The sequence below is a fragment of the Macaca fascicularis genome, chromosome 12 (assembly GCF_037993035.2).
Source record: "Macaca fascicularis isolate 582-1 chromosome 12, T2T-MFA8v1.1".
NCBI lineage: Eukaryota > Metazoa > Chordata > Mammalia > Primates > Cercopithecidae > Macaca > Macaca fascicularis.
Window position 1 is genome coordinate 52,897,117 of NC_088386.1, and position 18,970 is coordinate 52,916,086.

The window sequence follows — 18,970 nt, forward strand, 5'->3', positions numbered from 1 at the left end:
TGAACAGCTGTGCCACCAGAACAGAGAATTCATAGACTTTAATGGATATTAAATAAAACATGGAGTAATTGAAAGGCTAGAAGTAATGTGATACTAACATAACCAATAGGCAAAAGACTGCTGAAGTGATAGCTATTTAGAATATATGATATAGAGAAGTAATATGAAAAAATCTACAGGAGCAAAGTCCTTTTCCCAACTCTCACGTTTTGGATGTTAGACATTTGTAGAAAAAAAAATTGCAAAGTTGTAGGATTCGAAGAGTTCTAGATTTGCCATTAATGTTTAAGCAGAACAAAAGTTGAATCGGGCAAAAAACATGACATCCCCACCCATTTTGTTTAGACTGACTATAAAAAAGACTTTATTATGATCTTCGCAGCACCCATCTCAGACCACATCTTTCCATGGTTCTCATGAACCTTAACCCCTCCTATTAATCTTATACTTCCCGCTTTATTGTCACTATAGATGTGAGAAAGGGTTGATGGTCATCTTTGTTTACAAGTCATTACAGGTTTGAACAAATTCAAAACTGCCTATTATTAAGCCTCCCCAGAAGCCACTGGGCATAAGCAAACCTAAGATTTTATAACTCACCAATTATCCTATAGAAAACAGTGCAGATTATTATATTCTGCCAAATGTTTATTCATACTTGACTCCAAAAGTTATCAATTATTCACAGGGATAATCTAGAAAATAAATATTAGTTTTGCTTTCAAAGACAGTACTGGAATGAGCAGGCACTTTCATGTTTGTTATATTAATTAACTTATTGTTTAGTTTCCCTGTCTGCCTAGAAATTGAGCTGTTCAGGTTGAAAAATGATGTAAGAAGCAAAAACTATGACACAACAATTTAAATAAAGGTCACTATTGCTGTGAAATGGGATGTCAGTTTTGCAATTCTTCTGCACTTTCCCACCAAGCTGGGATGTGGGTGAGTCTAGAGATATTTGTGAAATAAGCCAATTTGAAAGGACACCACAATCCGTCAAAAGCGACTTTCTTCCTCTTCCACAGCACGATGAAGGCCAGGGATAAATTTCAAGAGTTGCTTTCGGACACTTCCCTTTCTGCTCTTCCGGGGCAGGGTCCCAAACGCGCTTGAGAAGTTGCCCTCCCACAAGGGAGACATGGATCCGCTGCTGGTGTTACTGATGCTCCGGTTCCTCCTTGAAGATGACCTCCTCAGAAAATCATCCCCCTCCTTGGGGATAAAGCACTCATCATCTGTGCTCGTCTGCCGACTGAAGGCACCCCTGCTGGAGTCCTCAGACACACACGTCTGGTAGCCATCTTCACTGTCCATAGTCATGGAGCTCAGCCAGCTCTTACAGCTGCTCTCACTGGATAATCGATTCCGGTCCACGAGGGCTGGGCCTGGCCCAGGCAGGGGTCCAAACAAAGACAATTCATCCAAGTCCATGTTTTCCAAACTGGGGCAGTTAGCTGCATCACCTAGAGCACAGAGAACAAAGTCTACTGTGAAATGGACCTGTTCATCATTTCCTACAAATAAATACGCTGCATCAAAACTTCTCTTTGAATGACACAAGAAAGAGTAAGTGTGAAAAATACTTTTCACTGAGCTTTGGCGTGCATGAATAAGTAACTGTTTATGAGGCCATTTGATAAACCGTATAGTAGGGTTTCCTGAACTATTGTTCATAGACCAAGGTTCCATGGTCACAAAAATTATAATATTAGAATAAATTAAACAAGATGTTTCATATGAGAACAGTTCAACCCAACTGACAGTCTACCAGTGTAACATCTGAATCTCCAAAATGATCATTTCTTCAATTTAAATAACCCTGAAACCTTTTATTATAATTCTCACAGAAATGGGGTTCCATAGAATACACCTGGGAAATGCTATCATGATTTTCTCCATTTAGTTTCTCTGATTGTTAGGTACTGTCTTTTGAAAATAATTCTAAAATTATTATAAAATCATTTGAGGTATATAGAAAAAATTATGGAACAGATAATTCATAAGTGTTTCTTAGAGAAAGGATTTGTGAAATCAAATGTATCTTCCAACCTCAATATTCTAAGTTTCATTTTGGAATACTTAAATTCTCTGGAATGATACTGTACCCAGAAAGCATCCTTGTCCTCAAGTAAGTAATAATTTATTTGAAGAAATTGAATTTTATCTGCTTGGCTAAATTTTTTTCATTGATCCTTCACAACGTACATCTGGCTCTTCAAACTAGAATGTTAATCACATACCAATACCCTGTCCATACGACCCTCCCTGCTTCCACACTAACTGAGTTGGTTGGTATCGAGAGAGAGAGAGAGAGAGAGAGAAAGAGAGAGAGAGAGAGAGAACTTGTAATACCAGCCTTGGAAAAACATAATCAGTAAGTGACTCTGCTTCAGAAAAAAATAATAGAATACTGCACACTCCAAAATGGTTTTATTTTGTACTGATTATCTTTACTGCTGCTCTCTTTTGTCCTTGGTTGATAATATAAAAAGAAACTTTTTTCAGATGATTTGCAAGCTTGAGTACAACCAGCCCCACAGTGACTGGTCATAATGCTTTCCTTTTTGCTAATACAACCTACTTCATTTCATCTTGCAATAAGTGATGAATTTCTTTTGATTTGAGAGCAATTGCCTTATAGAATCACATGCCCTGGATGTTTACTATGCATCTAGAAAAAGCAGAACTCCCTCAATTGCTCAAAAAAATGTATACAATAATGCCTTTATGAGGACCCTGACCTAACAATGTTGTCTATAATACAAGGCCGTTCCTATAGAACAGCAAGAATTTATATTCACCGGGCCATTCAGGATGCTCCAGAAGTGGAAATGAGGCTAAAAAGCCCTCACATCTAAAGAAAGCAAGGAGGTGGCTGAATTTACAAGGCCATAAAGAAGTTTTTGTATTAAATACTTCTGCCTCTCTAACAAACTTCACTACCCAATAAAGCTATTATGAATTTTTTAAAAATATTAAATGAAAATATAAAAAAGAGAAGTAACTTGTTCGTAAGTTTCAAACACTTCAATAAAAAAACACAGAACTTTATATCAGAAATCTAAGCCATAAATTAGTGACTAGTTAAGGATTAAATTGTTATCTTTTTGGTAAACAAATTGATTATCACTTTTAATGAATATTCTAGGTTAGAGACTTAAGCTGGTGCTATTCAAAGAAGAGATAACCTATATTTCGCACCCACATAGTGGTTTCAGTGAATTATTTGCACACAAAAGTTCATTCCTTTGGTTACATCTGTCACACAGAAAATAACAAATTAACACATTTTAAATTCAACCCTTCCCTTAAAAATGCACTCAATGGCAAGAGCCATGCATTTACTGTTGTAATAATCTTACACATTTCTGTCTTGGTCTTGGGGGCCATGAAAAAGAAATTCTCTGAATAAACGCAACTTATGCAATTTAAACAAAAGACAGGAGCTCTACCCAATAAGTGTGCAACCATTCCAGCTTTAATAGCTTCTAGAAACTATACAGCCCCGAGCCACGATTTTTTCAGAAACGTAATTCATTCACTGAAGTAGAAGGAAAGTCAGGCAATCTTCCCCAATGATCTTCTAAAATCTCCAGATGCCTGTTTCTGAGCGTGTGCATCAGTGTGCATGTGCGCATGCGCATCTGCGTTTTGTGTGTGTGTGTGTGTGTGTGTGTGTGTGTGTGTGTGTGTGTGTGTATAGAGTAGTGGATCTGACTTGCCTTGAGCCTCCTCCAAATACAGCCACTCCAAAGCTCATGCCAAAGAAACACAGACCCGTTTCTTTGACCAGCACTAGTCAAATTTTTCTTATAATGATGATAATCTTAAAACAACTTAGAGGCAGAAATACTGAAAGAAGTAATGTTAGTGTGGTTTCTGAACAGGAAATTGCATTTACCATGAAGCAGACGATGTTCCTGTAACTGCAGAGATCTGTACTCCACCCATTTTTGTTTCAAAGTTTGCTGTGAGATTAAAAAAAAAAAGTTTTTATTATTAGGAAACCCCAGTGAAGCTAGCAATTTAATTCTAGGTGTTGAGATTTGTCATTAAAATTTTTTACCTTTCTTTCTAGTACTACCAATCCATCTCATCCATTTAAAATATTTTTGCTGTATAAAAGGAGGATATTGGGCCAACAAGCTTTCTTTGAAAAAAAACAATAAAATATATTTTTATTTAAAAAATTATTTTAAAAAGATTATTTGCGTCTGTGAAAATGTACTTGCTGTTTAGGCAAGCATTTATACTCCAGGATTCCCATATCTGTAGGATGAAGACAATAATAGAGCCTAAACCCTGGAAATGTTATAAGGATTAGATGAGTGAATAGATGTACAATTTTTAGAACAGTGACTAGAACTTAGTTAACGCTCTACAAATATCATCATCAACATACAAGCCTGAAGACCTCCACCTCCCAGGTTCAAGCGATTCTTCTGCCTCATCCTCCCAAGTAGCTGGGATTACAGTTGCGCCCCACCATGCCCAGCCAAATTTTTGTAATTTTAGTAGACATGGGGTTTCACCATGCTGGCCAGGCTATTCTCGAACTCCTGACCTCGTGATCTGCCCACCTCGGCCTCCCAAAGTGCTGGGATTACAGGCGTGAGCCACCGCACCTGGCTTGGACAGGTATTTATTTTCCACACCAAAAAAGAGAACAGAACTGTCTGAAATGCTTCCTTAGTGGGCTAAACTTAGAACACTGCTAAGTACCCTAACTTCTTAACTGCTTCCCTTCTTGGCTGCCCCAGCACAGGAGAGCTGAGGCCCACAGTGGAAACTAAGTAGCTGCCACATGGGTCAAGACAGCACACAAGTCCTGGCCTATCCCACAGAGGGGACTGAGGCAATGGCAATGTAAAACAAACCAGGCAGAAGGCATCTGAAAAAAACACAGCTATAGGCTCACTCTCTCCCATTCTTTATCCTCTCCTCTTCCCCTTCCTTTGCCAGTTCAGGTCCCTATAGCGAGCCCAGCAAGTGGGCACAGCTCAGGTTTGCCTGTGGACTCTTATGCCAAAGGAAAGACAGCCTAGTTGAAACAAGCAGTCCTTCCCACAAAGCAATCTGCAAGGAGTAGATGAAGGCTAAAAAGGAAGAGGAAAAAAATGTATATTTAGGGAAGGATTAAGGGAAAGAAAATAATAAAATTGCAAGAACATCATTAAATGCTTGAGGGGAACATGGCTTATTCCTCAGTCTTCAAAGATTGAACAATAACTGGGCAGAATTTTCTAAACCTTGATACTAGTAACATTTAACAGCAACCCTTATCGTTGCCAATATAAAATCGAGCAATAAATCAATCAAATGCTTGACTCAGTCAACTTCTTGTTCTTTCTGTACCATAATATAGTCTAGAATAGCTATAATACTGCTTTGAGGGCTGAGGGCAGTGGCTGACAACTGTAATCTCAGCACTTTAGGAGGTTGAAGTGGGAGGACTGCTTGAGACCAGGAGTTTGAAACAAGCCTGGGCAACATAGTGAGACCTTATCTCTATAAAATTCTTTTTTAAATTAGCTGGGTATGGTGGTGCACACCAGTTCTTAAGACGCTGAGGAAGCTGGGCACGGTGGCTCACACCTGTAATCCCATCACTTTGGGAGGCTGAGGCTGGTGGATTGCCTGCGGTCAGGAGTTGGAAACCAGACTGGTCAAAATGGCGATACCCCATCTCTACTTAAAATACAAAAATAAGATGGGTGTGGTAGCAGGCACCTGTAGTCTCAGGTACTCGGGAGGTTGAGGCAAGATAATCGTTTGAACCCAGGAGGCAGAGGTTGTGGTGAACTGAGATGGCGCAATTATACTCCACCCTGGGCAACAAGAGCAAAACTCCATCTCAAAAATAATTAATTAATCAATTAATTTTTTAAAAAAGAGACTGATGTAGAAGGATCACTTAAGCCCGGGAGGTTGAGGCTGCAGTGAGTTGTGATCATGCCACTGCACTCCAGCATGGGCAATAGGGTGAGACCCTGCCTCCAAAAAAAAAAAAGGACTGCTATGCTGTCTTATTCCCAGCTTTTAACTATGTAAATCTGTGGTTATACAAAGGTCAAAATTAGGGACATAGGGACTATAAGGCAACAAGTACCTGGCATACATACCAAACCCTTTCATCTTTCTTAAAGAGATTTATTTCCTACAGGAGACTAGAGTTCAGTGGAGGAGCATAGGGATAGGTCAGTAAAAACTAGAGACAGAAAGAAGAGGAAGTTACATTTCTGCACTTACTATCTAAAAATACAAAGTCAGCACTGGCCATATAGTCAATTTTTGGAAAAATACTGGTATTGCAATATCTGATTTGTTGATTTGGCCCAGTCATTTCAGTTTGTCGTCACTTAAACCAAGAAAATACCAGTGTAAAGAGCAGATGTGTCAGAGTGACTAAGGGTTTTTCAACTGTAACCAAGCTTCCCTGTTTTTCTTTGGGTCTGTTTCTGCCTGTATTACTGACATCACAATTGTATATTTGGACATATCTGAGCTCTCATTAGATGAGAATTAAAGCACAAGTGAGATCTAACCCTGCTGGGCAGCATCACCTCACTGTGCCCAGTTGAGTGCCAGCTACATAGCAGCTGCTCAGTAAATAACGGTTGAATGAATACATGAAAAAAATGGCTTCCTAAAACAACTGTCAGCTGTCACACATTGGTTCCAAAGAAGTTTGCAATGCTTTCAATCTACAGGATTGAAATACAGCTGAACATTTCCATGGCACTTTAGTACTTCAGTTGCATTTTCACTGATAACATGATATTTAATTTTCATAACTTCCCTAAAAAGTAACATTCAAAAATGAATATTCAGTGTAACAAAATATTTCCCAGGCACTACACACCCAGTAAATAGCAGAAGTAGATTACAAACTAGCTCGCCCAACTAGCCCATTGGATGTGCTGTTTTCATGTTAAACATTTGAATCATAGGTCAGAAGAAAGGGAATCCCTGAAAATGTGGATCAGAAAGGACCACTGTTTCTAAAGAAGAGCCCCTGGCCCCAAGAAGAGTCTTTGAGGGAAAGAATGCTCACTTACACAGGACGCACAAAGTAAATGTCATTGTGTGGAGGGGAAACCAGCCTGACTTTGGCTATGGGTCAACCAAGACATTTCTGGCTCAAGAGATAAACGGAATCTCATAATTTCAAGATTAGAAACAGGACAGACATGCAAGATAGAAAGCAGAATGAAACTTAAAGTCTTCTGGACACAGACAAACAGAAAGAAATTTTTTGGCGATACATGGTTTAAATGCACCTATCTGAAACACAGGTCGGAGCCAGGTTTTCTGCTTAAGAAAAAAACATTGGCTGAAGCTCCATCACTGGGAAAGGAGGCTGAGAAAAGCTGATGCTGCTGGCTATGGCTCATGTAGAGCTTGTATGAAGAAAGGCAGGAGTACCTAAGCACAGCCTCACAGCTTGAGCCAAACAGATCACTGAGTCTCCAGGGAAGGCATGTAAGCCCCCAGACCTGGCTCTGGATTGGTAGCCTTGAAATGCTGAGTGGGGGCAAGCATCCAATTATCACTTTGTGCTGAAGGGAGAGGCTATATGCCATGCAAGGGAAGTAGGCAATCTAAATCCCCAAACACTCACAGATATTTAATGATAAAAAAGATTTTAAAATTGATAATTTGTACATGGATTCTCTAAATCAAATGAAAACAGAAAAGTGTTCAAGGCCTGGTGTGGTGGCTCATGCCTGTAATCCCAGCACTTTGGGATGCCTAGGCAAGCAGATCACCTGAGGGCAGGAGTTCGCGACCCGCCTGCCCAACATGACAAAAATCCTGTCTCTACTAAAAATAGAAAAAATTAGCCAGGTGTGGCGGGCGCCTATAATTCCAGCTACTCCGGAGGCTAAGGCAGGAGAATCCCTTGAACCTGGGAGGTGGAGGTTGCAGTGAGCCAAGATCATGCCACTGCACTCCAGCCTAGGTGACAAGGGCAAAACTCTGTCTCAGAAAAAAAAAGAAAAGTGTCCAAAAAAGACTTTAAAATAAGAATGTTTCTAATCCTCTGAGAGATCAATGTTTATAAGAACAAGAACTTTGGAATGAAAAAAACAAGAACAGATAGACATGAAAAAGAACTACGAGATAATAACAAAGTAATTTTTATAACTCAATAGAAAGAACACATTCTACACAGAACAGCTAGCAAGAACATTTCTGGAGATGTTACTAAAGAATTCAGAAATAATGTAACACAAAAATATAAATAAAGACCTATGAAATAGTCATTAGGAAGCATGAAAGATAAATCAAGAAACTATGTCTAATATGAATTCCACAAGGTAATACAGGAGTGGTATAGAAGGTATATTCCAAAAAGATTGAGTTGATAGTTTTCCAAAGCTAAAGAAAGTCTTTGAGCAGAAAGAGCACTATAAGTTCTACATAGTATAAATTTAGAAATGAATCCAGAACTAATTACATTGTAGTAAAACCATAGATCAATAAGGACAAAAGAATATCTTAAAGCAACCAGAAAAAGGTTTAAAGATGTCCACAAATATTGGTTTTCTAGAAGATCCAAAAATAGAAAATTCTGTAGAGAAAAGTATCAAGAAAAAAAAAGAAGCATAAAAAGTGGTACAAGATGCAAGAAAAAAATGGGGTACACTCAAACAATTTTTGACAAAAATTTAAAACATCAGAATAATATTTTACCATCAACTCAGTTAACAAGTTTAAAAACTTTGTTAACAAAAGTATAAGTCACTAAAACTGGCTTTAAAAAAAAAAAAAAAACAGAAGTCCTGAGTAGTCTCTCAACTAATAAAGAAATTGAAACAGTTCATTAACAGTATTCCCATCAAAAAAGAATCCTAAACCAAGATGATTCAGATGGTATTATTAAAATTCTGCCAGAAAATAAGAACTGGAAAACAGGTCATGCTAAGAGTCTAGTAAACTTGATACCAAAACTTAAAAAGACAATCTAAGAAAAGAAAATTACAGGCCAGTCTACCTGAAAAATGAGACTATCTTTCAAAATCCTAAATAAAATATTAGCGAATCAAATCTGTAATTACATTTACAAATTATAAATTTCAAGGATAAGCCAGGTTGGGTTTATCCTAGAAATGAAATGGTAGCTTTATACTAGAATATATTTGAATTTCATTCACATATTGACAGAATTTTTTCAAATGAATAAATGAGAAGACCAGCTTAACAGATGCAGAAAAAAGTATTTAATAAAAGTTAATGCACAAGCACTATAAACACTACCAGCAAACTTCGTATAGAAGGGAGTCTCCTTACTCTGAAAGATAGCTCATTCCTAATAGAAAAGAAATTAGGAAGAATTTTCTTTAAAATCAAGAATAAAACAAGGATGCCTACAACTATGGTTTCTATTCATTGTTCTGTGGTAGCTCCTAAGCTGTGAAGTAAGGTAAGAAAAAGAACCAAAACTCATTCCTAACAGATAGTTATTATCGCTACAGTAAGTCCAAAATAATCTACAGATAATTCATTAGAGTTATTAAAACAGATATTACTATTCTATAATTTAGCAAAGTGTTTGAATATAGTAACAGCATAGAAAAATTAATTTCACATGTCTATTAACATCAATCAAAACTAGTTTTTCTAAAGAAGTGATAATAAGAACAAAAAACATTAGGTACAGAGGACTAAGTCTAACAGAAGATGTATAAGACCTATGTCCATAAAATTATAACCTTATTGAAAGACTTTCAAGAAAACAACAAAAAATGGTAAGATCATCTATCCATAAAAAACCTAATACCATATGATGTTGCTTCCTCAAATTAATATATAATATATATAATTATATTGTATATATAATTATTTTATATATATATATTTTTTATAGTGTGATCAGAGCCAGGAATGGTGGCTCAGGCCTGTAATCCCAGCAATTCAGGAGACTGAGATAGGAGAATTGCTTGAGCCCAGAGTTTGAGACTATAGTAAGCTATGATCACGTTGCTGCACTCCAGCAAGGGCAATAGAGCGAGACCCTGTCTCCAAAAATAGACAAATAAAATGTGATATCAATCAAAACACCAACATTTATTTACATATAATCTGCTTTTATAATTTATATAGATGATCAAAGGACCAAGAATAACTGTGCCCAATGTGATATCAAGATTTATTATAAACAATTTGGGATAAACAAATTGACCCGTGGATCATATTAGAAAGCCTATCAGCAAATCCATGCATATGTGGAACTTGCTTAAAAATAGAGGTTTTACTGCAAGTCAGTTGAAGGGGAAAGGGGGACTACAAAATAAATGCTACTGGAAGAACTGGTTATTCATATGGAAAAAAATTAAATTGGAATTTTCCCCATACCTCATAATATATACAATTTTATTCTGGATGAATTAAGGACGTTAAAACCTTTAGCAGAAAATATAGATTACCTGCCAAAAATAATTAGGAGCTCTCTCATAAAAAAAAAAAATTAAAGGAGTAATATATTCAAAGTGCTAAGGGAATTAAACACCTACTTAGAATAATTCAATTACCTATCAAAACTGTCTTCCAATAGTAGCAGTGAAATAAAAACATTTTTCAACAAAAATCTACTTACCCCCACAGAAGGAAGTACTATAGCAAGACAGAAAGTAAACCTAGAGGTAAGGAGTAGAATGCAACAAACAGCAGCAAACATTCAAAAGGTACAAGTTGATATATTTCTTCACTACCAGCTATAGAACAAAAATCTGTATTTTGTACTTTAAAAAATTGATACAAATTCTCTAAAGTAAGTATAATAAGGAATATAGGGTCTTAAATGGGCATTTTAAACATTGTATGGTGCTCATGATGTTCTGGAAGAGGATGGAGATACTGAAAAATTCATATATTGGTAAGTATGTACATTAAAACTTAAGACAAAAACATGCAAAGAATAGAAATTGCTTAAAGGAAGGAAATAATGATTTGTGCAAGTTAGTACTTTATTCCATAGAATATAACCCTATTTTTCATTCTTGTTTTCAATATTTCTTTTTTCTAAGAAAAGGTGAAAAAAATTAAACTTTTTAAAAAAGATGTTCACTAAGATTATCTATCTTTTGCAAAAACAAATTAACTTTAAATTCAAGTACAATATGAAGCATTGTTTACTACTCATAAAAATGTAGTAACAAAAATCTTAGAAATGTTTTCTTTCAAGTCAACAATAAGATTATCATTATTTACAATATATTGATGATCCTAGCCAATGCTATAGGAGAGGAAAAATAAATTAGTTTCAATAATTGAGCTAAAGGGGCACAAAATTTTACTATCTGCAATGATAAGAAACCTATACGGAACATATAAGGAAATCTATAAGAAATATTATTAGAATAAAGGGAGTTCAACACAACTGGATTTTTAAAAATTTCAACAAAATCATTAGCAATAAGTGGCTGAAAATTTAAAAGATTAATATAGCAAGAACAACAAGGAAGTAAACAAGAATGAATATAATAAAATACATGTAAAAATATAGGAAGATAATTACAAAATATTTTTGGAGTCCATGAAAGATCTGAATAAACAGATTGAGATCCTGAATTCAAAGTGAGAAAAGTGAAAGCCATAAAGATTTTAATTGCTCTCATTTATTTTATGAATACAATTCAATTCCTATCAAAATTTGAGCAGAGGTTTTTTCAAGGAATTTTATAAATTGAATCAACAAACCACAGAAATAAGCACAGTGGCAAGAGTATCCAAAACAATGCTGACGAAGAAAGCAAGACTTGTTGATGAATTGGATGTGGAGGAAGAAAAAGATACAAAATAAAATCCACTCTCTTGGGCTCAATAATTAATAAGCTCATATTTCATGAAGAAAACTAATAAATTTCAGCTGTTGCTAAATAAAGACGAAGTAAGCAAGCTGCCTATAGTAAACTACAGTCTCTGCTCAGATTGGCTACCTCGTCACTCTGCAAGGGGGAGATTGGGATGCAGAGGTCACTGAGACAAACAGAGAGGTCTTCCGAACTATAACTCAGATGCATGAGTGAGGGTCTGGACTTCATGGCTTAGGAGACCCTCATCAGCCCAGAGAACTGAGATTTTTTAAAGCCTCAAAAAGCCATCCCAGGGAATTTTCACTAAACATCCTGCATTATTTACTATCTCTTGGACGCTAATTTCTTCCTCCTTTGAAGTTGCTAATGTATTTGCCAATGAAAGCAGATTCAAGGACAGTCACAGGATTGGACGGACAAGGTTTTTGTTTTAAGAATGAGGCAAAAGAGAAGGACTCCAAAAGAGGACATGGAAAAAGTGAAAAACCCAGGCCCTCCAACACACTTGGGAAAATAATGACCTTTTTCGTCTTAATTCCAAACAAAATGTAAATCAACAGAGATCACAGGTGCACTAATGAAGAGTTCTTCAAGTGGCGTGCCTTCCTGTTGCCTTTCTGAGCCTCATAGACACACAGAAGGAGGAAGGAAGAAAGTGATTTACACTGGTTTGCAGAATTTGATATTCCTCCGAAGGTAATTGTGTGGCTCTTGATAATTCAGCAGTTTAGATTCATCAAGACATTTCTTTTTCAAGGGCTATCTCAGTTCCTCAAATAGATCTTTATTTTACCACTCACACATTCAAGGATGAAAAATGTGTCTCGCTGCATTAAGTTAAATTACCTTTAAAACCTGCAGCTTTGCTTCAAGCTCTGTTCTTTTCAGAATCATTGTTCCATTAAGAGTCTCTATCCTGTTTTAAGAAAAAAAAATAAAAAGAAGAAGGTGGGGAGTGAGTAACATGAGTGATTCATTTAAATAAGTACCATATTATGGAGTACTACACTTTGAGCACATACTATACTAAAAACGAAATATAAATGTTACAGTTCTCATGACACTTCGAGTAGCTGGACCAAAGCCAAATCTTCTGATAACATTCAGAGAAAGAAAATGGGGGAAAACTCCCCTTGAGAAGGTGGCTATAAGAAAGGATCCTAGTTAATTTGTAAACTATAGCTTATTTTATAGAAGTCACTATGTGACAATGATGGCTGCTCTCTACTAGAATCTGTTCTTGTGAGGATGAGCTGAATGACCTCACTCACTTGGTAAACATTGATTGGGCATCTACTATGTACCAGATGCTAGAAACCATGCTGAACACAAGGGGCACAACAACAGAAACAATAGGCACTAGGGACTTTCACAACCATGGAATTAACATGCTACTTCTTGAAAGAGGGAGAAATCCTTTCCTCCCTAGGATTCTAGGAGCCTTTACCTCTGTAAATCTCCTTATAATTTTGGTACTAGAAGAAAGAGAAGTACAACTACTATGAGATAATAACCTTCATATGATTCTTTCATCTCAAAACATTCAGTTTACAAACTCTAATCCTAGAATTATGGACTTACCAGTGTTCTGTTCTTCCTACACCATACACATTTCTAAAAATAAAATACTGGTTCCATTCTGAGTGATTTGATTTGTTCTGTGTGTTCAAGTTAAAGGCTTTTATTTTGACTACTAAACCATCAATCTGAATATGATTTAAACATTTCATTTGTGAATCACACACCAATTTTTAAAGTGTTGGTTCAGGTTCCTTCTTGTAATTAAGCTGTAACTCTATAAAGATACAAGGAATTTTTCAAGACATAGTAAAAGCATTAAATGTGGAGATCAGTTTTCCTCTATTTCTAATAGCATCGTGCCAGGGATAATCAGGTGGTAGCAAGCCAAATGCTCTCTGTTTTCTCCTTAAGGTGATGTTGACTCTCTGAGAAATAACGGGAATCCATATGAATCTGTTTCATTGGGATTGAATGTCAATTTGACCTGCTGAAACAATAGATGTGTATGGGCAAAAGTGCAACCATTGATTTGGCCATTTTGCTCAGTATTTGCACAGACTGTCTCCCATTTTCCTGAATTTCCAACAGTTACCTCCATCTACCACCCCTATTTACCTATGGTCTACTCTCTTCACCCATGTGGAACATGCGTTCTGACTCTAACCACCAGCAGTTCCCCTCAGACTCTGCACGGTTCCTCTCCTTTGGATCCAGGGTTCTCTAGAGCAAGAATGCCTCATCCTTTACCCTGAACTCACAGGACCTATAGAGTTGGACTCAATTCGTTACCACCACCATCTTTCATATCTACTCTCACAAACACCCAAAGCATCCTTTGAAGTTTTAGACCAGAATCACTGAAGAGCATCCAGCAGATTTTCTACTGGCAGCTTCCAAGGAGCATCCATAGTTGAAAAGGACAGATCCTGGCATCCAGAGCAGGTGGTCAATTCTCAACCCTATCACTTACTGGTTATGTGACCTTAACTAAGCCCTCTCTAAGCTTCAGGCACTTCATCTATAAATAGGAATAAAATTAACCTCACGGGTGGCTGTGAAGAATAAATGAGACAACATAGGACCACCTCAATCAGAATAAAACTCAAACTTGTTGGCATGGCCAAAGAGATCCATGGTCTGTCCCCAGGCCAACTCTCTGGCTTCATTTCTTATTATACTTTCTCTAATCCATCAACTACCAATTATACTGCCTTTTTTTCTTTCCCTTGTACATGCCAAGCCCATTTTGAGAACTCAGAGACCTCTCTCTTTGCCTGAAGTGCTCTCACCAGGAGTTCATTTGACCATCCTTCTCTTCATTTAGATCTCAACTCAAATATCGCCTCCCCAGAAAAGACCACTTTACACATCTAAGCCAAACTAGCAGCCTCCTTACCCAGCATGACAGGCCATTGCTGTTTTGTACTTTTCTCATAGTAGTTATTAATAACTGAAATATAAACATTACTTAAATTTCAGGCTTTTCTGAGCCATTTCCTTCCATAATTATTAACGTACGAAGAGAGTCTTTATCTTGGTCTCTCCTGAGCCTATCACAGAGCTGGAAACATAGTATTTGCTCAATAAATATGATTTTAATGAATGAGCAAATTTCGTTATTTAACTATCCTAATAAGATTTTATTAGGTGCTAGTATTGTTATGGTGGAAAACTCAGTCAGACCTCTAACTGGGAAAGCCACTGTTCTATCAAGAAGTTTGGGGCTGGGCACGGTGGCTCATGCCTGTAATCCCAGCACTTTGGGAGGCCGAGGCGGGCCGATCACGAGGTCAGGAAGTCGAAACCATCCTGGCTAACACGATGAAACCCCATCTCTACTAAAAATACAAAACATTAGCCGGGTGTGGTGGTGGGCACCTGTAGTCCCAGCTACTCGGGAGGCTGAGGCAGGAGAATGGCCTGAACCCGGGAGGTGGAGTTTGCAGTGAGCCGAGATCGCGCCACTGCACTCCAGCCTGGGAGACACAGCGAGACTCCATCTCAAAAAAAAAAAAAAAGTTTGAAATATTTGGAACACATGGTGTGAGTATGTGTGTTTCAGGGTGGGGAGGGTTGAACAGACTATTCTTCCTTTCCAAATGGAACACTAGAAGAGAAAAACAGGTGGCTTGTCACATAAGAGGAAAAACTCAGCCCTTCTGACCTTTTATTTGTTTTAGCTACACAGAATTATATCAACCATGAAAATTGGATCAGTTCCTCCCAGTTTAAAGAGAATGTGTGCCAGTTTAATTGAAGTTAACATAAAAAAATACATTTTAAAGGCCATCCTTCCCACACAGACGTTTGGGCTATTGATGTCCTCTGACTTCAGATGTTGACAGTATGTTCAAGTGTGAGGAATCTTGAGAAACAAAAGGAACTGATAATGTTTGTACCCCACTCTAAAGTTCCAGTGCACTGCCTCCCCCTGTCTTGTGATGCTGAACAAAAAGCCTATTTATTCACTCATCAGGCATTATGAGAAAACATAACATTTTGAAGCCCCATGGGAACTAGACAGATAGTTACGTTAGCAGGTTTCCAGACGATCTGATCAGGTCAACGACTTGTTTGTGGGTAAAACCTTCTGTGCTCACACCATTGATATTTGCAAGGACATCACCTGGGAGATGCCAAGAAAAATGAGTGTTATGTTGGTTAGTTAAATAATCCCTCCTGACATGCAAATGAAACAAGCAGCTCCAAGTCTTAAAAACATAAAGGAGCCAAGAAAACTCAAAGCAACGAATACATCCTGACCTTCACTCTCAAAACATTTTATTTTCTTTCTATTTAAACGATTCCTAACATGAGCAAAAATTTAAGTTACCAGCTTGCAGGCCAGCACAGTGAGCTGGGCTGTCCTCCTGTATTTTGCATATCAAAGTGAACATTTCCGAGGAGCAGGCATTCTGATTCTGGGGCCTGTAAGACTGTAAAAATTAAGGTGACATATAGTTACTGTTTAACAACCTCAACATCTATTTGCCAAAATGTAAAATGATGTCAACTAGCATTACGCAGTATAACAGGTAAGTCCAAAGGACAATTTGGAAAGGATTTCCACTATAAACTGAATCAAGGTATCAATTTTGCAATTCTACCAGACAATCTGTAGCCAACTCCATTCATAAAGACATCTGTCATGAGAAAGAAAGTGAAATGAAAGTGGCTCAAGATTTTATATTTTCAAGCCCAAGATATCACCTGATGCTGTCATAATTACATATTTATTTTTAAAAATTGAGTTTCTCATTTCCCAATGGGATAAAACAACGATGGCCAAGTGCAATGAGAAAAATCCCTATGTGGTTCTCCCAAGCTAAAACACTCATTATAGGAGTATGAAATTGTACACATGCAGCAAGGAGACATGCCAACAATGATTATTTTAAATCAGAGTTCTGCACATAATGACAATCTGCCCTGCATTTATTCAGAAGTACTATAATTGACTCAATTACCTTCATTTCTGAGCACCCTCTGGTATGCCTGTCCTGAATCCTCACCGGTTCATTAGTTACCCAACTAAATTAGAAAAAGTTAAGCTTCGACTCTTGCCTCAATTAGGCACAAGAAGTTTGGTTGTGTGGGGTTTTTTTATTTTTAATTATACCAAAACACTGAATAAATGTTTGCTAGATATAGTGTCCCAATGACCTATAACAAATATAATTTTCTTTTTTTCACACATTTAAATTATGAAGTCTAGTCCCACTTAGAAGCAAAATCAGTGTTCTGGTAGAGTACGTCTTTTAAACATCTGATTCCTAAAATTAAGCTACATTAAAGTACTACTTCCTTGTGAAAAAATTAATGTCTGATGTTCATTCTTTCTTATTCAATAATCCCTGAGGCACCACAAGTCAGCCACATGCAAGCAACTTCTAGAAACTTGGGTCTGTTCACCTCTAAAGGAGTTCTATCTAATCTATAAGGCACTTAGAATCCCCATATCTTAAAGGTGAAAGGGACTTTAAAAGATCATGCACTATGTTCCCATCTATGTCAGAAACTTCATTAACAGCTTTCCTGCCAGGTGTCTTCTCAGTATAGCCTAGACCCTTCTGGACATGAAAGACTGAACTAGTTCATGTGGTACATGAACAAAAGATATAACTGACACTCCTTTGGGAAACCACTGTTCTAACAATTCTCATTAGCAGTGAGACTCTACCCTCCATTCCCAGAGATCAAAGTGAGTACAGTGCAGTGGAAACATGTTGATTTATGTAACTGGCACCTCCATATATGTTCACATTGGGTGTAAAATTTGGTAGTTAGAAATAGAAAAAAAAACGGAAACCCCAAAGCTACAGAAAGTATTAACCGGATACTTCCCTCCCTTACCCAGTCTTCTAGCTCCTACTAAGGGATCAGTGACACAATGATCACCTGCATTTCTTAGAGACACAAAGATCTCATTGTCCTTTCTCATGCCCAGTGACATTCATTCTAACACCTGTCATTTGTGGATCTTCTATTGGTACCAGGCACATCACTAGGTATACTGCATGTATTATTTCATTTAAAACTCCTAAGGACCCCATAAGGCAGTCATTGAGAGGATATGAATTCAAGTGTGCATGAGTCCAAAGTCTGCATTCCTATTGGGCTGTACGATTCTCATAAGCAGCATAAAACTAGCTCCCATGGAGAACCATGGATCTGGTCTCTTCCAAAGTGTCATTCCTCTAGTAGGCCACGTCCCAAATACGTACTCACACTGCATGAACAATATGGGTACATGAGATTCTATCTGATTTTCAAAAAGTTCCCGGAAGCATGTCTCCTATTTGTTGACTGCTGCCAATCTGATGAGTACTAGGGAATAGATTACGGTGTGTATTTGACAATGGGGAGCATATACCAGAGGGAATTTACAGGGGTGTGGGTTCCCGCATCACTGAGATAACACATGCATGCTGCCATTTAGAGGTGCCCTTAGTTCATGTTGATCTACAAAGGTTCGGTGGTGTTGTAGTCTGACATAGTTTTGACTCTTGCTGCATGAAGAATAAGTGTTTATGGTATGTGAGAAAAACTTAAGGGTAGTGACATATAATATACATATACATATATATATATGATGTCACTACTCATTGAACAATGAGTAGTGACATATATTATAGCAGTGTAAGAAAAATAAAGACAGGTGAGTAGTCTTTCATCCTGTTTTCAATAGCCACTGCTGCACATCCTAGAGGATAATTCTCCTTTAAAAAGAGGCAGTGACAAAAAGCAGAGTCTCTACAACAGAATAGGGAGTAGTTCATATGACTGGGGAATAAGAGGGAGTACTATGCTTCTAAAACCTAATAGATTTCACCAATTACTGTGGTGAATTACAGATTTCACCAAATTTAAAAGTAGAAGAGTTCAGAAAGTGGAAGCAATCCTCTTTTCAAAGTGCCTTCTCTGTCTTCATTGCAGCTAGAGTTCCATTTTGTTTCTTTACTCATAAAACATGTTTTACTTAGCAGTTTCCTGTTCCTAATCTTAAAATACACACTGACTTTCCAATTGTGGGGCTGATATCACACCAAAGTTTTCTGAAAGCAGCACTAAAGCTAAGATCTAAAATCTGATATAGAGTGTAAGAATATGATTATGCAAAACACACCCAA

General features: G+C 37.3%; 1 protein-coding gene across 2 annotated transcripts in view; it reads right to left on the bottom strand.

Moving 5' to 3' along the window:
- Positions 1-23: 23 nt before the first annotated feature.
- CYTIP (cytohesin 1 interacting protein) overlaps positions 24-18,970 on the bottom strand; it is a 29,921-nt gene continuing 10,974 nt past the window's right edge. The window contains exons 4-8 of one of the 2 annotated variants that reach the window (XM_005573223.4): positions 16,174-16,276; positions 15,873-15,966; positions 12,666-12,735; positions 3,902-3,968; positions 24-1,463 (exon numbers count right to left, since the gene is read on the bottom strand). In XM_005573223.4, coding sequence (XP_005573280.1) covers positions 997-1,463; positions 3,902-3,968; positions 12,666-12,735; positions 15,873-15,966; positions 16,174-16,276 — 801 coding nt within the window. In that variant the 3' untranslated portion in view covers positions 24-996. The remainder of the gene's footprint in view (positions 1,464-3,901; positions 3,969-12,665; positions 12,736-15,872; positions 15,967-16,173; positions 16,277-18,970) is intronic. The other variant, XM_074009144.1, reaches the window with a different exon arrangement.